The following is a 16,149-nucleotide window of genomic DNA, read 5'->3' as shown; positions in this document are numbered from 1 at the left end:
AAAGAGTCATGTGTGTGGAAGAAAGCCCACAGAAGCTACAGAGAGACTTTAAACAATTTCAACTACAAAGTTATCACTAGCAGGACCTAAAAGAGAAAGCAGAAATATTTTAAGGAAAACCTTTAGACTATATTAGAAATCAGTTAGATTAGACTGAATCAGTGATGTAACTAACATCTTGTCCTCACAGTATTTTCTCTAGCTCCCCAGCTCCCTCTGCTGTTGCCAAGTGGGAACTGCACCTGTCTACTCTGGCTCCACTGAGCCAGCCTGACAGAAATCTGTGGGATAAAGGAAGCCACCCACACATACTGGCAGTATCTAAAATTAATATTACTAAAACGTAAAAGATTAGCAAGGATTACAGCAAGCCTGTTAATAATTTATTCCCTCCACACTCATTTATTAATATCTATATAGCACAGAATGTGTCATTCTGTACAGTATATCCTTATTAAAAAAAACAACCACCACACCAGTTCACAGAAGTAAAAATATCACAGTAGTATGTGTCTTTTCTTCTAGCCTAATCGGAGTCTACAGTAGTCTCTCCCTGGCATCTTTGTTATGCAAATCTTTTACTGCAGAAAGAATCCTCGGGATTACCACTGACCTTCACGTTGGCCGAGGTAGCAGTGACATCCAGTGGCTCACAAGGTTAAAAAAAAAACCAAAAATCTGCTCATTTTCTTTTTACTACTGTTCATCAACAGGAACACATAAAAAAAAAAATGGCAGGAATCCCTTGGCATTCTGTTCTGTTTGCCATTTGTAAATGGCACCGACTGCAGTAGGCTTGACAGACATGGGAATGGATAAGACAAATTGGGAGGGGGAGAAATTGCAGATCAGGAAATAAAACAGAAAACACCCTGTGAGGCAGACCATCTTTCTAATAGCTTTAAAAGGACACCACAGATAGGATATGTAGTCACTATTGTTTTTTAATATTCTGGATGAAAAGCACTGTCCTGTGCTTACCCTACTGACTTCACAGCATTTCCCCCTCTTAAATTTTATTAATTCTGGGTTTGTACTGTAAAAAAAAAGATTAATAAGATTACAAAGAAAATTTGATTGAAGAGAAATTACTACAGGGAAGGGTTTGTTTTTTTGTTTTGTTTTTCTTTTCCCAAGCCCAGAATAAACAAATTTTCAGTTGTTGGAGTTTCCAATAACTAGCTGAGTGTTGAGCTGTGATGTGATATGTGATGCACTGAGGAATTATTTAGATTTTGTGTACAGGTTGTGTTAAAAGGAAAAAACCAAAAGAAAAACCCAAAACATTAAATGCATATAAAGAACTGGGCCAGTAGAGGTAGCTGTTGGTACAACAAAGTCAACAACTCCGATTTATTTTTTCCTTTTTTTCCCCAATGAACATTCTATATTTAGAAGCAAAATGTTTTTCAAAAGCAGATAGTCACAGCTTGCAGTTTCCAGCATCAGAAATTCATTTAGAATTCATTTGTTCCTCTTCTAGTATTTGGCTGTCATTTTTATTTCTTCATGACTGCCTATTTCCAATTCTTATTAACTGTTCCTAGCTCTTAGGTGCTGTGTATTTTCTGTCCTCTCCATTTTATTTTGTCAACATGGAGTTCAGAAAGGATGAGCCAACTCCAAATCCCAAAGCTGGCTCAAAAAAAACCCATATTTTTCAGTAGTGATTCCTGAGAACAGTTTCAAGTACCAACTGGACCTTTTGTGGCTCTAAATTTTGACTTATCTCTGAAAGATGGGGTTAGAAAACTCTGAAATGTAAGCTTACATAAATCAAGAAATAGGCTGTCCTGCCAACTCTTTATGGGAACTAGCACTGTTAACAGTAGGCAAACACACCCTTCCAGACCTAGGTATGACATGGTTACCATACATGTGCCTTGCTGAAGCCAACACAGCAGACAACTTTCAGTTCCCATGAGTATTTTAATAAACACGCTTCAAAGGACTTCATGGATCTTCCTTAAAATGTTTCTACACTGAAAGAACAATTCACTATATTGAGGCATTAGTGATTTGTATGTTTAACATTCATTTTACTTCAGATAAACATTTTAAATGCTGGACACGATGGCTTCTTGCATCTGTTCCAAGATCACAAAAACCAGCTTGTTTGTGTGGGCTAACAGCAGGGCTGCAACCTCGTGGCATCCTTGTAATCACTCAGGACCTTGTGCAAGCCTTGTGCTGAAAGAATCAGCAGCTAGCTCTGCCAGAGTGGGTGGCATTCAATTGCATGTACACAAAACTCTAAGTAGATGCTCTCCAGATTTAGCAGGTCTTAAAGGCACTTCACTTTATCTTCCATTTCTCAGAATGTATCTGGCTTCCATCCCATTCTCCAAGGACTGTTTATGGCTTTCACATTTCATGTTTATGTGAAATGCATAAACAGCCCTTGGAACAAGGCCTGAAATCCAGGTCTAAGATCAGTACCTTCTTTGCCCACGTCTGTGCAAGATCATTCTCTGCAAATGGCAAAGCTCTCCAATTCCCACTGAAAACTCAAAACTCTGTAGGAGCTATGATCCAGAATTCTCCTACTTCAAGCAATCTCGTTTTTATTACTAGCACGTTGCAGAAACAGTAGCTCACACCTATTTCTTCTAGCATCTTTTTTTTCATACAACTTTCACTCCAAAGTAACAGCGCACCCACTGCAGACAAGTGGCCACTTGCACAATGCTTTAAACTTTGATTTGGGTCTGTAGAGGACATTTTAGGTGTCTTTTATCAGGCAAGGACTCATGATATGGTATTTCCTTTCAGTGGTAAAACCCAGGACAAAATGCCCTCAAATACAATGCCTTATCCTGTGGAGCAAACCCTTGGCAGCCTCCTGGCTGCTTGGGATGCGATTCAGATTTGTCCACCTCAAGTCATTTTGTCTTTGAGTACTCAACAGTTTTTTGACATCATCTTATGGGCACATTTACCCATGCAGCACAGAACAGATATGGTTCTCTGCACCTGTCCATGAGTCTTAGGAGAGTCTTCATAGAGAAAGTCTGTATGATGTAGTTGATTTGCTGTTGCTTTTGCTGCTCTACTTGAACTCCTATTTCTTTCTCTGTCCTCCAGAAGTCAAACACAAATTGCAGCTGTTAGCATACGTGAGTCCAGTTTCCATTTTTTCAAATGAAGCATCTTAGTGAACATATGAATCACTCAATCTTCACTGCTAGTGTTGCTTCATGGAACTGTAACAAACAGACTCTGAAGAGCACATAAATATCTTTATTAAAGTAAGGTCTGCCTGGACATAAAATTAAAATTAGTCAGGATTTCATTCATAATGATGCAATTTTAAAGCCTTTGTACGTAATTTAACACAAGACCAGGACTCAGTGTTTGTGAAGTCCTAGAATTTTGTGGAATTTGATTTCATACAGTCAGTATCATGTATGACCATTTTTTTGTACATAGCTCAAGAGAGATGGACAGGAACTGGCATACAGTGCAAAAATAGGTATATTACCACCAAAGTTTCAGAGTTGCAAATTATCCCTGCCCTCAGTACCAATAATAAATAAAAGTTTCATTATTTTCTTTAAGGTCAGAAGAAAGCAGAATGACAGTTCAGACTGACCTGCTGCCAGGACGAAAGAATCCTTCCCTTTAATTCTTCTGCCAGTCTAGTATGTTTTAGCCTGCGTCTTCTTCCAAAATTACCTAGCCTTTGACATGCACCAGTTAGCGATGAATGCAGCACACTTGATCATCCTCTCTAAGTGCAATGTTGAAATTTTGTTCACACTTTGAAACATCAAATTCATGATGTCCTCTTCAGTCTATATGTATTGGCTGTGTAAGATACTGGCTCACATTGATTGTGCAACAGAACATCTATTTTTAGGAGTCAGAGCCCAGATATTCTACTGCAGAACTCAAGCCAGGATGGAAACACTGCCTAATCTGCTCTCTGGTATTGTTCTCTTGTTTTTTTTTCTTTTTTTAAACAGTTTTAAACACAAGATGGAACTTGCCCTCATGCCACAGTTATCTTCTGAAGTAAGTATGAGATGTCTTCAGTCTTCCTTGCAGGAAATCACACCAAGAGCTGAAAGACCTAGAGCTAGTCATTAAATAACCAGAAACTTACTGGGTAGACATATGTCATGTCTTGAATGCAGAATCTCAGAAAAATCTAAACTGACAGGATTTAAGTCTTCTAAAACACAGATGTGTTTACATGTCAATGAAAAAGCAAAAAGCAAAGGCATTTCATTTACATAAAGCTTTATTATCTTTCAACCTCAGCTGGTAATTCCATTATTCTAGCCTTAGCAGAGTTTTTCTCCCCTAGGTAGACAGGTTTTCAACTGACTGTCTCTGACTGAAAACATCAAGGTTAGGTCAGACTTTAGACTTTGCCTTTCATTAATAGTCAAACAGCAGTTGAAATCCTAACCACCCGAAAGGCTGCAAAGCAAGAAAAGATCCAGGAGAATTTTCATTATTTTCTATGTTTGAATAGAGAGTTTTTCCTCTGCACTGATCACTAGTGATGAAGCAATTAAACTGCACATTCAAGAAACAGCTGCATTCTACATTTCAAGCTGTGATCAGAAACACGTACAACTATTTTTCTGCTTATGAAGCATCTGGTTTTATCCTCTCAGCAGCTTCAAGGACAGATGGAAGGCTGACTTTGTCTCCAAATTCTTTCTCACGATGCTCCAGTAAAACACCCTAATCAAAGACATAAGAGAGAAATTCATACACTAGTCTCCCCACTAGACATGAATTTATCACCAACTGAACAATTCCAGAAAATAAAGCTTTGGTCTCACAGGAGACACAAAAGCCTCTTAGATCGCCTGCAGTACCTGTCTTCCTGCTCCAATAACATATACTCCTCCCAAGGTGAATCCTTCTCCTTCTAGGTTACCACTATATCCATTTTTCCAAGCACGGAAGAAATTTTGCCAGACTCCAAGGCGGAAGAAGCCTGACAACATCATTCGTCGTCTGCGTGGACCATAGAAGCCCTTCTGCAGAGAAACAGAAAGTAGCTCAGCAAACAAAACAAAAAGGACTTTTCCGCCCAAATGAAATTCAGGAAACCAGACAACCCTGTATGCAAGAAAGGTCACAACACACAAAAGCTAACCACGCAGAGCTGAAAAGAAACTGCATCCTGAAATAACCTGTTCAATGCACCATATGACCACTACCTTCACAGAGCCAGCTAGTGGTATTGCCACCAGTCATCTCAATTCTAAGCAGGTATTTAAGTCCCATCTACACACCTACTGCTGACAAGTGTACTTTGTGATAAACATACTTTAAAAATAAGAAAAGAAATGACAATAAAAATGCTGATAAAGAGATAGCAGTGGTGCCAAGTCCTGAAACTTTTTTCTTTGGTTGGTTTTTTTGTTGGTTTTTTTTTTGGGGGGGAGGAAGTGACATTTTGTTTGTGGTTTGTTTCTTTTAAATCAGACTGATTCTTTCACACATGTAGAGTGGGCAGGGAAACTAGAAGTGTATTTCTGATTTTGAGTACTGTATATTCTTTTTCCTCCAGAAGTCAAATTATTTCTAAGTATGTCTTCTGGTTTAGTGTAAGATGGCCATGGTTTTGTAGGACATGATACTGGCAATACTGCATGTGTCAGTGTACTGGGACAAGCCACGTTGCTGTAATTTGGCCTGCACATCATGTATTAATTGTCTGTCACCTTTAGACTTTGATTCATACATCATAAATATCAGCAAGTCACGCAGTCAGTGAAAGAAAAAAATAAACATAATAGGCCATATTATTTAACTGTGAAAGGAGAGGAATAATCCTGCAACACCAAGTTTTAGTTGATAAGGTGGATGTCGAATGATAGGTTGAACTTGATGATCTCAAAGGTCTTTTCCAACCTGGTTAATTCTATTCCATTCTAAAGTTATCAGTGCATAGCTACAGAGCAGTTTGTAAGCTGAGCAGAATATACATATATATAGAAAAGCAAAGCTAATTAACTTCTTAAACTGCAATACTACTAAATCCTTCACCCAGACCACATACTATCTATACTATTTATACAAGCTATTCAAAGAGGATGTTCATAAGCTTGGTTTTAAATAAAAGGAGAACACCAACTTCACTATACCTTTCCATCCAGAAAGATTTCTCCTTTGAAATAATGCTGAAAATCCTCCACTTCAGTCCCTATGTTCTCTTTCACAACTGCATAGAGAGGGACACCCAGCTTGGACAGCTGAGGTATCAGAGAGGAGAGCTCAGAAGCCTCCTAAGAATGGGAAAAAAAAAAAAATAAATTAATAATCAAACATTTCAGGCAGTATATGGAGACTGGAAAGCTTCACCCTGAATTTCACGAGTGTCAGAAATACATGTAAATTCCAGCCTAAAGAGCAACACAGAATCAGACCTGCAAATCAGACATTTAAGCTAGATCTACTCCAAAGCAGGTCTTCATTAGATTTACTACTGTTTTCTTCATTAAGCACAAAGGGGACTTTTGAAGCATTTACTGGATATTAAAATCCTGGAGAACACATTATTTAATTCAAAGCTGTAGATATATCTCGCCTCTGATAGGGCTTCTTCTACAGTTTTTAAAGAACAGTAAGCAGATACTGTTTGCACTCCACTTAACTCTCCCAGGCCAGAATTTCCAATTCTTTATTCCAAGGAAAAACACATCATTGTCAGCCCTTTTGCAAAGTATTTGAAGGGCTCTGTAAAGAAGCAGGTTAAACAAGACCAGAATAAGTAATAGAATGAAGACGCGTTCTCTTTCCTAGATCCTCCAGTGAAAATAGTGAGGGAATTTCTTCAAACACCTTCACCATCCCAGAAGCAATACTGCTTTTTCTGGCATGTTAAGTGTCACCATTCATCTGCTGGCTTTTTTGTTCTGTCTTCAGCAGAATCCCAGCTCTCACATTTGCAGAAAGACCTCTGAGGTTTCCCACAGATCGGAGTTCATACTTCTATATGCACTGGAGATAGGTTACTTTTACTGAAAAAAAACCTCCCACAACAAACTCCATGCTTTTAAAAAAATGAACATAGTTTGTATTAACACCCTCAGCCACCTCAATGAAGTGCCTTAACTCAAAAGGCTTGCACAACATCTAGAATTTACTTAGTATCAAGTAGCAAACAGATAGGGGTTAACAGACAGGAGGAAAGACGTCAGTAGGTGAAAGGGTAAGGGCAGCCCTCCAGTACACTACTCTGTCTTCTTCAGAGAAAATGCAAAAGGATGAATCAGCATCACAAGCAAACACCAAGTAGAGAGTGGTGAGAGTTAAAAGATTATACTTGTTAGATCTTTTCCAGCTTTTCTATTGCTAAAGATCTGGTAATTATTTTGTAGTTTTCCTCAACAGAATGTCTTATGATCCTTCTTAAAAGGGACATTAATAACAATGTTTTGTATAGGTAAAAACTCTCACAATCAACAATACAAACCAAGAAAGATTTGCAATTTAATGCATGTGAAAACTGATGTTCCAGGCTAGTGCGGTGGGATGACCCATAAAGCCAGGAAGGGGTTGGTCTCTTCTCCCAGGCAACCAGCACCAGAACAAGGGGACACAGTCTCAAGCTGCGCCAGGGGAGGTTTAGACTCGAGGTGAGGAGGAAGTTCTTCACCGAGCGAGTCATTCGTCATTGGAACGGGTTGCCCAGGGAGGTGGTTGAGTCATCGTCCCTGGAGGCGTTCAAGAGGAGATTGGACGTGGCACTTGGTGCCATGGTCTAGTCATGGGGTCTGTGTTGATAGGTTGGACTCGATGATCCTCAAGGTCCTTTCCAACCTTAGTTATACTGTGATACTGTAAAGAGAGAAATCACTCTCTGGAGAGACAGCAAGGCCATGAAACTGATTAACCTTTTGGAAAAATGCACTTCAGTAGTTTGGTGGTGTTGATTTTATATCTTCTTACTTGGCTTTTGGAAGGGGAAAGAGCAGGAATGATGTAAGAGCATACCTAAGTTTTAAAGTTCTCGAGAGATTAAACATCGAGTGGCACCTTGGGACCAGACCAAGTTTTTCATTATTACTATTTAAATATGAGACAATAAGAGAAAGCAAAGAAGTCTACGTTTGTGGGCAAACTGTAGCACGTAACAGCTGTACAGCCTTACTATGGGACTGCAAACGTTTCATCTAGTCTGTGAAACTGTTTTCTTATTTGTGTAAAAAGCAGACAAGTTTACCCCATCAGAATACTTCTCCAAGGCAGGGACAACTCAAAAGAATGATTCCCATCTCAGTATATTCATCTGATAGTTCAACTATGGCTCTTCTGCTACTTTAGAAGCATGTTGGCATCAACAATATTTAGCAAGCCCACAGTACTTTCACAGTGACTGGATCACTGGATCACTACATGGCCTGCTCCAGACTGTGAGATGTATAAGTGCGGTCCTGTTAAATAAGGAATCTGATGATTTAGGATGCAGAAAATTAAGAGAAAAGATTCCATATTTCTTGAGTCTACAGGCCTCAATTCTCAAGGATCCAAAGGCATCCTTCCTGTAGGATTTGTCAATGAGGACCAACTTCAACATCTTTTGCAAGGTGTAAGATAGTGGGAAGCAGGTGCATTTTGTCCTTTGCAAAAAAATAAAAACATACTGCCTGCAGGTTAACAGATATGGCAAGTCACCTATACTGAATCATCCCACCGGCTCAGAGGCAGTGACAGTAGGGAAAGAAGCAGCTTGCTTACTACAGAAAAGCATCAGTGGACACAAAGGAAAGGACAACCAAACTGTTCTTAGGAGAAAGGCAAGATTCAGCTCACAGAAATGCTTTGAGTACAGGACAATCAAAAATAACATTGGTTGAGACAGTTAAAAAGTTTTTTCAAACACTTTCACTGTTAAAAAAACCACAACAATTCTTTGTCCCAATTAGCTGATTAGTAGTATGGCTGCCTCCATTAAAATGTTGACGTTTTGAAGCAAAACCAGTTAGAACATTAAATTTCTCTCTGCATTTTTTTCTTGAAAAAGAACATCATTCTTTGAACTGGGACGTTTATGTCTACTTAGGAAGTTAGCCTATAAAAATAAGTCATTAATAAATTCCTGTCTGACTGTATGTGAAAGGCACAAAGTCAGGCACGCAGTGCACTCTCCTGCCTACACTAGACCTGTTCAGAAATTAAAGTACTTTCATCGTTAACCTTCCAGGAATTCTACAGATACTTAAGCAGTTACTATTGATTGGAGTAGACCCCTTAAGTGGTTGCCATATTAATTACTCCACATTATATAGTAGTGCGTAATAACAGCTATTTTCCCCCATAGCTATGAGAAAAATAATGGCCAAGGTGCAAGTTATGGCTGTTCCCAGGCACATGGTACATTTAAATTCTATTTTAAGTGCCTACTCCCACCTCCATCTAAGGAGTCTAATGACAACCTAAGGATCATATTTTATTTCCCACCCACCTCATTATGGAACCAAACCACCTTGTCTTCAGATTCCTTCCCTTCCTGTTCAGTATCCACAATAGTAAGGGACTCCCCTTCATGTGCATCTCTTTTTTGCTGATGAGCTTTATCTGATGGCTTTCAGTTCAGTCTTGGGCTGCTTTTAACCAGACTAACAGTCTCTCAAAGATTTGTTTAGGGCATATGGAATACAACTGTCTCCTAAGACTCATTACCAATTGTATTTTGTGTGATCTCCCTTTCTAATTACCATGAGCTAGGTCCTTGGAAGATGTAATAACCATGTAAACATCACTTTTCAGAAGGAAAATGATCAGACTATAGACTACACAAACCGTAGACTATACAAACCAGCTCCCAAAAAAAATAAGCATGTTGTTAGCTGGCAACTGATTTGGGCTAGAAAGAAGACCTTTCAGATACTGCCAATGTATATGATGACTGCTATTCATGCCCCTCTATGCATGTAGAACTCAGCTCTTCCTAATTAATCCCCAAGCCCAGAAGTACCTCTCTGCACAAAAATCATCCAGGTCTTCGCACAGCCATGATCACTGCACCATTCTTCTTCCATAGTTCACCTGCTTTGAATGTTCTCTGTTCTGTTTATACAGGAGAAACAGCATCAACAATATCAGTCATACTTTTTTTGTAATGATTAATGCTTTAAGGACCAACACAATGCAGAGAATTACACATTCAAATACAGTTCTATCAGAAAAAGAATCTTTATGCATAACACGGAATTACTGCTTTACTGATTTTTAGAAGTATGTCATGTTTCATCCAGAAATAGCAGTTCTGGTTCCTCTTCCTTCATCAGAAGGCCATCAAGGACACTCAACAAGCTATGTGCTGTAACTAGGAAAGACTAAGCAAAACTTGCAACTCTGCCCTTACAAAAGTTCTTCTAAATGCTCAATTATTGAAGAATGTGGGCTGGAACATCTGTAATCTTACCTGATCCCAAAGTTTTCAGCTCTATTTCCTCTAAAAACTCCAATGTAGCTTTTTCTGGTTTGGACAAAAATAAGTCAGTGTTAGCAAGGACAATCCCTGTCACAGCTGCACCAATGGCTCCAAGACCAACAGACCACATGCCCATGGTGAAGATCCCCAAGTCAGGCAGGAAGGACATTTCTGGAAAGAGAAAGAATAAAGCAGCTCCAACCCTGGACAGCCATGATGCCAGACAAGGAGAAACTGGATTAAAACAACTATCTCTATCTTATTTTTTTGTTTTGTGGTTGTTGTTGTGTTTGGGGGGTGTTGGGCTTTTTGACTGGAAATTATCTACATATTAATGCACTGAACTGGGTTTTTGGAAATCTAGATTACATTACAGTTCCATGCTTGACCCATATCAAAACTGTTAACAAGATACTCCTACCTTTTCCTGCTACCAGACAGACAAAAGCATTAATGATTAAAGTGCTCAGATGCAATAGGGAGAAAGATGATGGAAGTCTATGTGTGCAATAAAGAGCCTCCAACAAGACAACCTCTATGTTGGCCAATAACTTACTACAGTAAGAAAGTGGTTTCTTTCAAAAAAGAAGTATGTGTAGGCAATTTCCCCCACCCTTCTCTATATCAGTCAGTGAACTTTACAAATATGCAACAGAAAACTTCTTTAAAAACCAAAAATCCCTATCTGGTTTGCCGTAACTGGTCACCTTTCCTATTCCTTACAGTTCCACATTAGAATCAAAAGAGGCACCAAGCCAAAACCAGAGCTCATCAGTCAGACAGAAATATATAGACTTGCAACCATTTTATTAGACACAGTGATCCAACACTACAAGCATGCCCTGGACAGTACTGTCTATATGCTAACCAATTTCTAGTCTTGCTAAACCTGAAATAACATCAGGAACAAACAACTTAATCTCACACCCCTCAGTTAGAACTGATAACGTTGCAATGGAAGCCATTATATATGCATGCTCAAGTCTTAAAGTGAAAACACTCCTTGTTGTTATCAAGACAAAGGTCACTCGAATTTTGGCAGCGTGAGAAGTCACTGTGCACTTAGATCATAACAGCTATTTGTTACAAAGGGCTGTAGGTTTGCAGTCACCCAACTTTAGTATTACACAACATGGGGAATCAAATATTTTCCAGATGCATCTACAAAACACTATTCCCTTAAAGACTGTTTTGGCAAATACTGCCATCTAAATATACTTTTGTATAGGAGAAGAAGCATTTTTTCTCCCTCATATACATAGGAAAATATTGTTTTGAGCTGTGACTGGCAATAAAACAGAGACATACATAATCTATATCCCCACTGCCAGCTTTTAACATAAGTCACAAATTAAGGACTCAGTAGCTCCTCAATTTGTGCCCAGCATTTTCTGGGAGAAAATCCCTTTGCATCCTTAAAACCATCTCCAGAATACCACTGACAAACAAACACAATCAACTGCCTGCCTGTAGAAACAGCTAGAAAACATTCTGGAAAAAAAACAATTACAGCTTTGTTCTTTTAACAGAATACTTTGTTTCAAGGAAGACAGTATCACAGTATGTAGAAATTTTAATTCACGATCCCATGCAGGAAACAAGGCCAGTTTACACAAACATAATAGGGTAGAATCTGTTCTCTTATCATCATCTCACCACTTATTTCTGAACAATGGAAACCTCCTTTGACCATATCTGCATTCTCTACATACATTTTTCAAACATAGAGTCATACTGTAATGACATTTTCTGATATCTGCCTGACTCATATCAGAGCCCATCCTGACCCCAGCCTTTAGAATGACCAAAACATAATTCAAAATGTATTGCAGTGGTGCAGCAATATCCTTGTGTTAAGACTTAAAATCTCTGTGGCACATCCAAAATGCTATAGCCCTGTTCCCATTCAGAGCTTGATTATCCAACTATTTTTGGATTTAAATCTTTTCTAGTCAATAACTGATTTTCAAGTAATTCTTAAGTCAGAAGGGGATAAAACCCAAGTATTAATCCCTTGTGTACAAAAACATTGCCAAATCCATAGCAATTGGTCAATGTGTAGTCCTCACATAACTTTTAATTTTTATTAGTGTTATTATTATTGTTAGCAATATTAGCATTGTTAAAAGGCAGATTCTACTCCTTTGTAGTTGATAGAGAGGAGATTGTTAAACTTAGGTCAACACATCTCTTTAGTTTAGTTGAACTCTTTGGTCTCCACTTAGTGACAAAAAAAGAAATCCCCTATTCAAATATGCAAGGTTTTTTTGCTATTTCAGTAAATAGGAAAATGGAAGAAGCAGTTCTAAATGCTGATATGGAAATTCCTCTGCTGCTAAGCAAACACCATTGTGAGCAACTCTGAAAAATACATATGGGAAACAGCAGCCAGGATTATCAAAACATTTACTAACAGGACAGGCTGAGGAACCCTGACAGATCTGTGTCACTGAACCCCAAGAGAAGAGACCAAACGGGAAACAGCTGAACATCTGCAACTACTGGCTTCATTTCTGTTTAGCTGCTGTTTATTAAGGAAATCTCAATCTCAAAATAAGCCCTCCATCCTCCTTATAATACAAACACTCCTGCCCCGTGATCAAAAGGGCTTTAAAACATATAATGGCAATCCACAATAAGAAGATAATCCCATAAACCATAATCCAAAAGAAACTACAGCAGAGCAGTCTGTAAACCTTTAACATTTAGGTGCATGCACTCACCAGAACCCATGCTGCCTGCTCGAGCATCAGCCACCACCAGCTCACCCCAAATGCGAGTGCAGGCACGAGGGACGGCCAACTGCACTGCCACAGAGCATACGTGGGCAGGACCAGGCAGGAGTCCAGCTCCGGAGCCTTTGCCTTGCAGCCAGGACCTGTCTCTCAACGTCTTTTAAGCAGTAAGTGCCACAGTCACCCAGGGGCGGTTACGAAAGAACAGCTGTCCAATCCACCACAGGATTGGTTTAAAAGCATCTTAGTCGAGGTTGGTTTTGTTTGTTTGTTTTGATTGGTTTGTTTCGTTGTTTTTTTAATCATGAACACATGGTTACCCTCGTTATGGGGTGGGTGAGTAGAGGGAATGGGAATTTCGGAAATATTTCTGAAGCTGGGAACCCAGGACTAAAGCTCAAGATCTGTGCATTTTTACATTATTTTCCTATGCTTCAGCTTATTCTACTTCTAGCCCCCTACACACACTCTGCATATCAAAACACTACAAATAACCCTGAATACAATTAAAAAGCCATCACAACGCACAACGGTAGGAAAAAAGTTTCAATGTAGATGCTGTACTGGTGAATTAACCTGTGTTTCTATGCTTCATTACCTGCTTTAGTGACAACACCCCTTTGCTAAAGAGCATCATTTTCACTGGAACTATCAGATCTTCAAGCTCACAGTTCTGCTGAAACCTTCAAAAGGGAACAAGCACTTCTCTTTACAGAGAACAGAGGCAAAAAGGAAAACCATCTTTTTGGGTGGTTTTGTGCTGGCTACAAGAGATCCCCAAGAAAACAAAGTATTGTATAATCTGTCACTGTTTGGCTAACCAGAATTTAAAACAATTTACTCATAATCCTGGTTTAAGTGCAAGCTGATGGTCTTCAATTTGTGTCAATAAGACCAGTTAAAACATGGTTTTCTAGATGCCTCATTTCCCTCCCACCCACAACTAGAGAAAAAAATTGTCATTAAAAGGATAGCCATCCTCAAAACATTTATTTTAGCAGTGTAAACAGGACCCATTGCAGCTGCATAAAAAAAGACCTGTAAAGTCTGTTTTCAAGTTGACAGTAAAACTTAGGGTAGCATATGGGTTTACTTACAAAGCTGATCAAAGGTGGAAACATTCACTGTGCTCAGTCCACTGACAAAATGGACTGCACTAGCACATATACCCTAATTAAAATGGCTTTGACCACTGCATATTCTTCTTCTTTCCCACTCCCAAATTCCCCAAGACATTCCACATTGAGTGTAAAAATCTTTCAGTGCTTTGTCACAACTTGCATATCCCAAACAAGTTGAGCTGATTATTTTTTATGAGACATTCCCTCAAAAATGAGTCATATGATTACACGTTATCTTTGTAATCTAACTCCTAAAAGAAAATTTACAATTCACAATTACCTGATAACATGCTCATCAAGATTTCACGGGCTTTTAAATACCATTAGGGTTTATAAAACACAGCATCCTGATGGGGCTTCAATATAAGCTTTGTTTTAAGTGGAATTTGACTGGATAAACTCCAGAGGGCCCTTCTGACCTGAACTGTCCTTTAAATGCCAAAATCAATGCACAAAGAAGCCTCCTAATATTTCTGATGGCATGGATGTAAGTAATTTTCACTATGCAGGGATTTCTTTTTCTTTTCACCATTGTAAAGATCCTGTAACATACCACTACTTGTGCCGAGAATAATAGGCATCACTTTAGATTTCTTCCCAGTCTGTGCATCTTTCATTACCAAATTCAAGAGAATACTGCACCGAGAAGATGCTGTGTCCTTCTTTTGAATGTAAGTTAGCTGTTAGACCAAATAATGTCTCCCATTCTCATACTGCTTTAAAGAAATGAAGCACATCAACACTCTTCTTTTCAGCAAGGGAGAGCAAAGAGCCCTGGCGTGAGTCTTCCAACTTCCTAGGTATTTCCAGATGGATCAGGCAGCTAGATACTACATATGGGAAAATTCAAATCTCTGCTTAATCACCAAAAGAATGACACCACAGGCATGGGAGAACGTACTTGGAGCACAGACCTGCATGAAGTACTTCTGGGAGGATAATACAGGTTGAACTCATTGCTTGTCTGCTGGGCATCAAAAGCAGGAATGCTACATAGTGTGGCAGTCTGCAGACCTTGGGGAAGGAGTATCAACAGTCCCACTAATAACGTAAATTAGCATTGTGATGAATGGAGTGATTACTTTAATTGGCTTTGTCATTAATAACAGCATTCACCAAAAACACTACAGCAAGTGGTCCATCCAGCTCCAAAGCTGCCATAACTGCTGTAGATTCTGTACCTACTTAAACCAGGGTTAAGTAATATCAGAATGCAAGGATCAGTCAAAGGACAGGCACAAGCAAGATTTCACATATCAAGACCATCGGAAAAAGCAGCAGAGGCCTGACAGCAAGAGCAGCCAGAGAGAAGGCCACCACCGCTGTCCAGCGGGTCACGGAGAGGCACTTGGCGCCCTTCACATCGTCCCGCACTGTCAGAAGGGCACCCCTGACCCTCAAGTGTCAATGTTAGTAACCGCTGCCGCCTCTTTCCCGCTGGATTAGCACGGCCATCGCGCACGCACGACACAAGCAGGTACGGTTAGAAGAGCCAACCACCGGGGCAGCAGCCCGAGGCGGTGCGGCAGGCCCAGCGCCATTGCGGGGCCAGCCTACCCTACACTGCCCTCCCCGCGGACCCAAGCCCCCTCACTCACGCCGCCGCTCCGCCGCTGTAGACCCCGCAACCGCCGCAGACCACGTGCCGTGCTCAGGCACCGCCCCCGACTGCCTCCGCGCAGGCACCATGCCCAGCCGCGAGCGCGGAATGGTTGCGCTGAGGGAGTTTAACCCCCCCCCCCCCCCCCCCCGCTAAGAACTGGAGTGCCCAAAGGCCTCCTGTTCCCTCCCGGGACACATTTTCTCTGTGCTAGGATTTTTCTAGCTTCTGGCTAAGCAAGGGGAGGAACAAAAAGTATGGCAAGATACAGCGCCTGCACATATTTAA

At 40.0% G+C, this 16,149-nt stretch overlaps 1 protein-coding gene across 2 annotated transcripts; it reads right to left on the bottom strand.

Moving 5' to 3' along the window:
- Window positions 1-3,220: 3,220 nt before the first annotated feature.
- PRXL2A (peroxiredoxin like 2A) lies at window positions 3,221-15,948 on the bottom strand. 2 transcript variants are annotated; one of them, XM_068139956.1, is made up of 6 exons: window positions 15,860-15,948; window positions 10,397-10,576; window positions 9,947-10,038; window positions 6,111-6,251; window positions 4,833-4,997; window positions 3,221-4,695 (listed from the first exon to the last, which is right to left on the bottom strand). In XM_068139956.1, exons 2-6 carry the CDS (start codon window positions 10,572-10,574, stop codon window positions 4,597-4,599), a joined length of 675 nt encoding a protein of 224 aa, XP_067996057.1. In that variant the 5' UTR covers window positions 10,575-10,576; window positions 15,860-15,948; the 3' UTR covers window positions 3,221-4,596. The 2 variants fall into 2 exon arrangements, with proteins under 2 accessions (XP_067996057.1, XP_067996058.1); XM_068139957.1 differs by lacking the exon at window positions 15,860-15,948 and adding an exon at window positions 13,129-13,275.
- Window positions 15,949-16,149: the final 201 nt, after the last annotated feature.

This window comes from Melanerpes formicivorus, unplaced genomic scaffold (assembly GCF_026170545.1).
Source record: "Melanerpes formicivorus ecotype bairdi unplaced genomic scaffold, bMelFor1.0.p_v2 SCAF_6, whole genome shotgun sequence".
Lineage (NCBI taxonomy): Eukaryota > Metazoa > Chordata > Aves > Piciformes > Picidae > Melanerpes > Melanerpes formicivorus.
The sequence above is the reverse complement of the archived record's forward strand: the minus strand, read 5'-3'. Positions and strand labels throughout refer to the sequence as shown.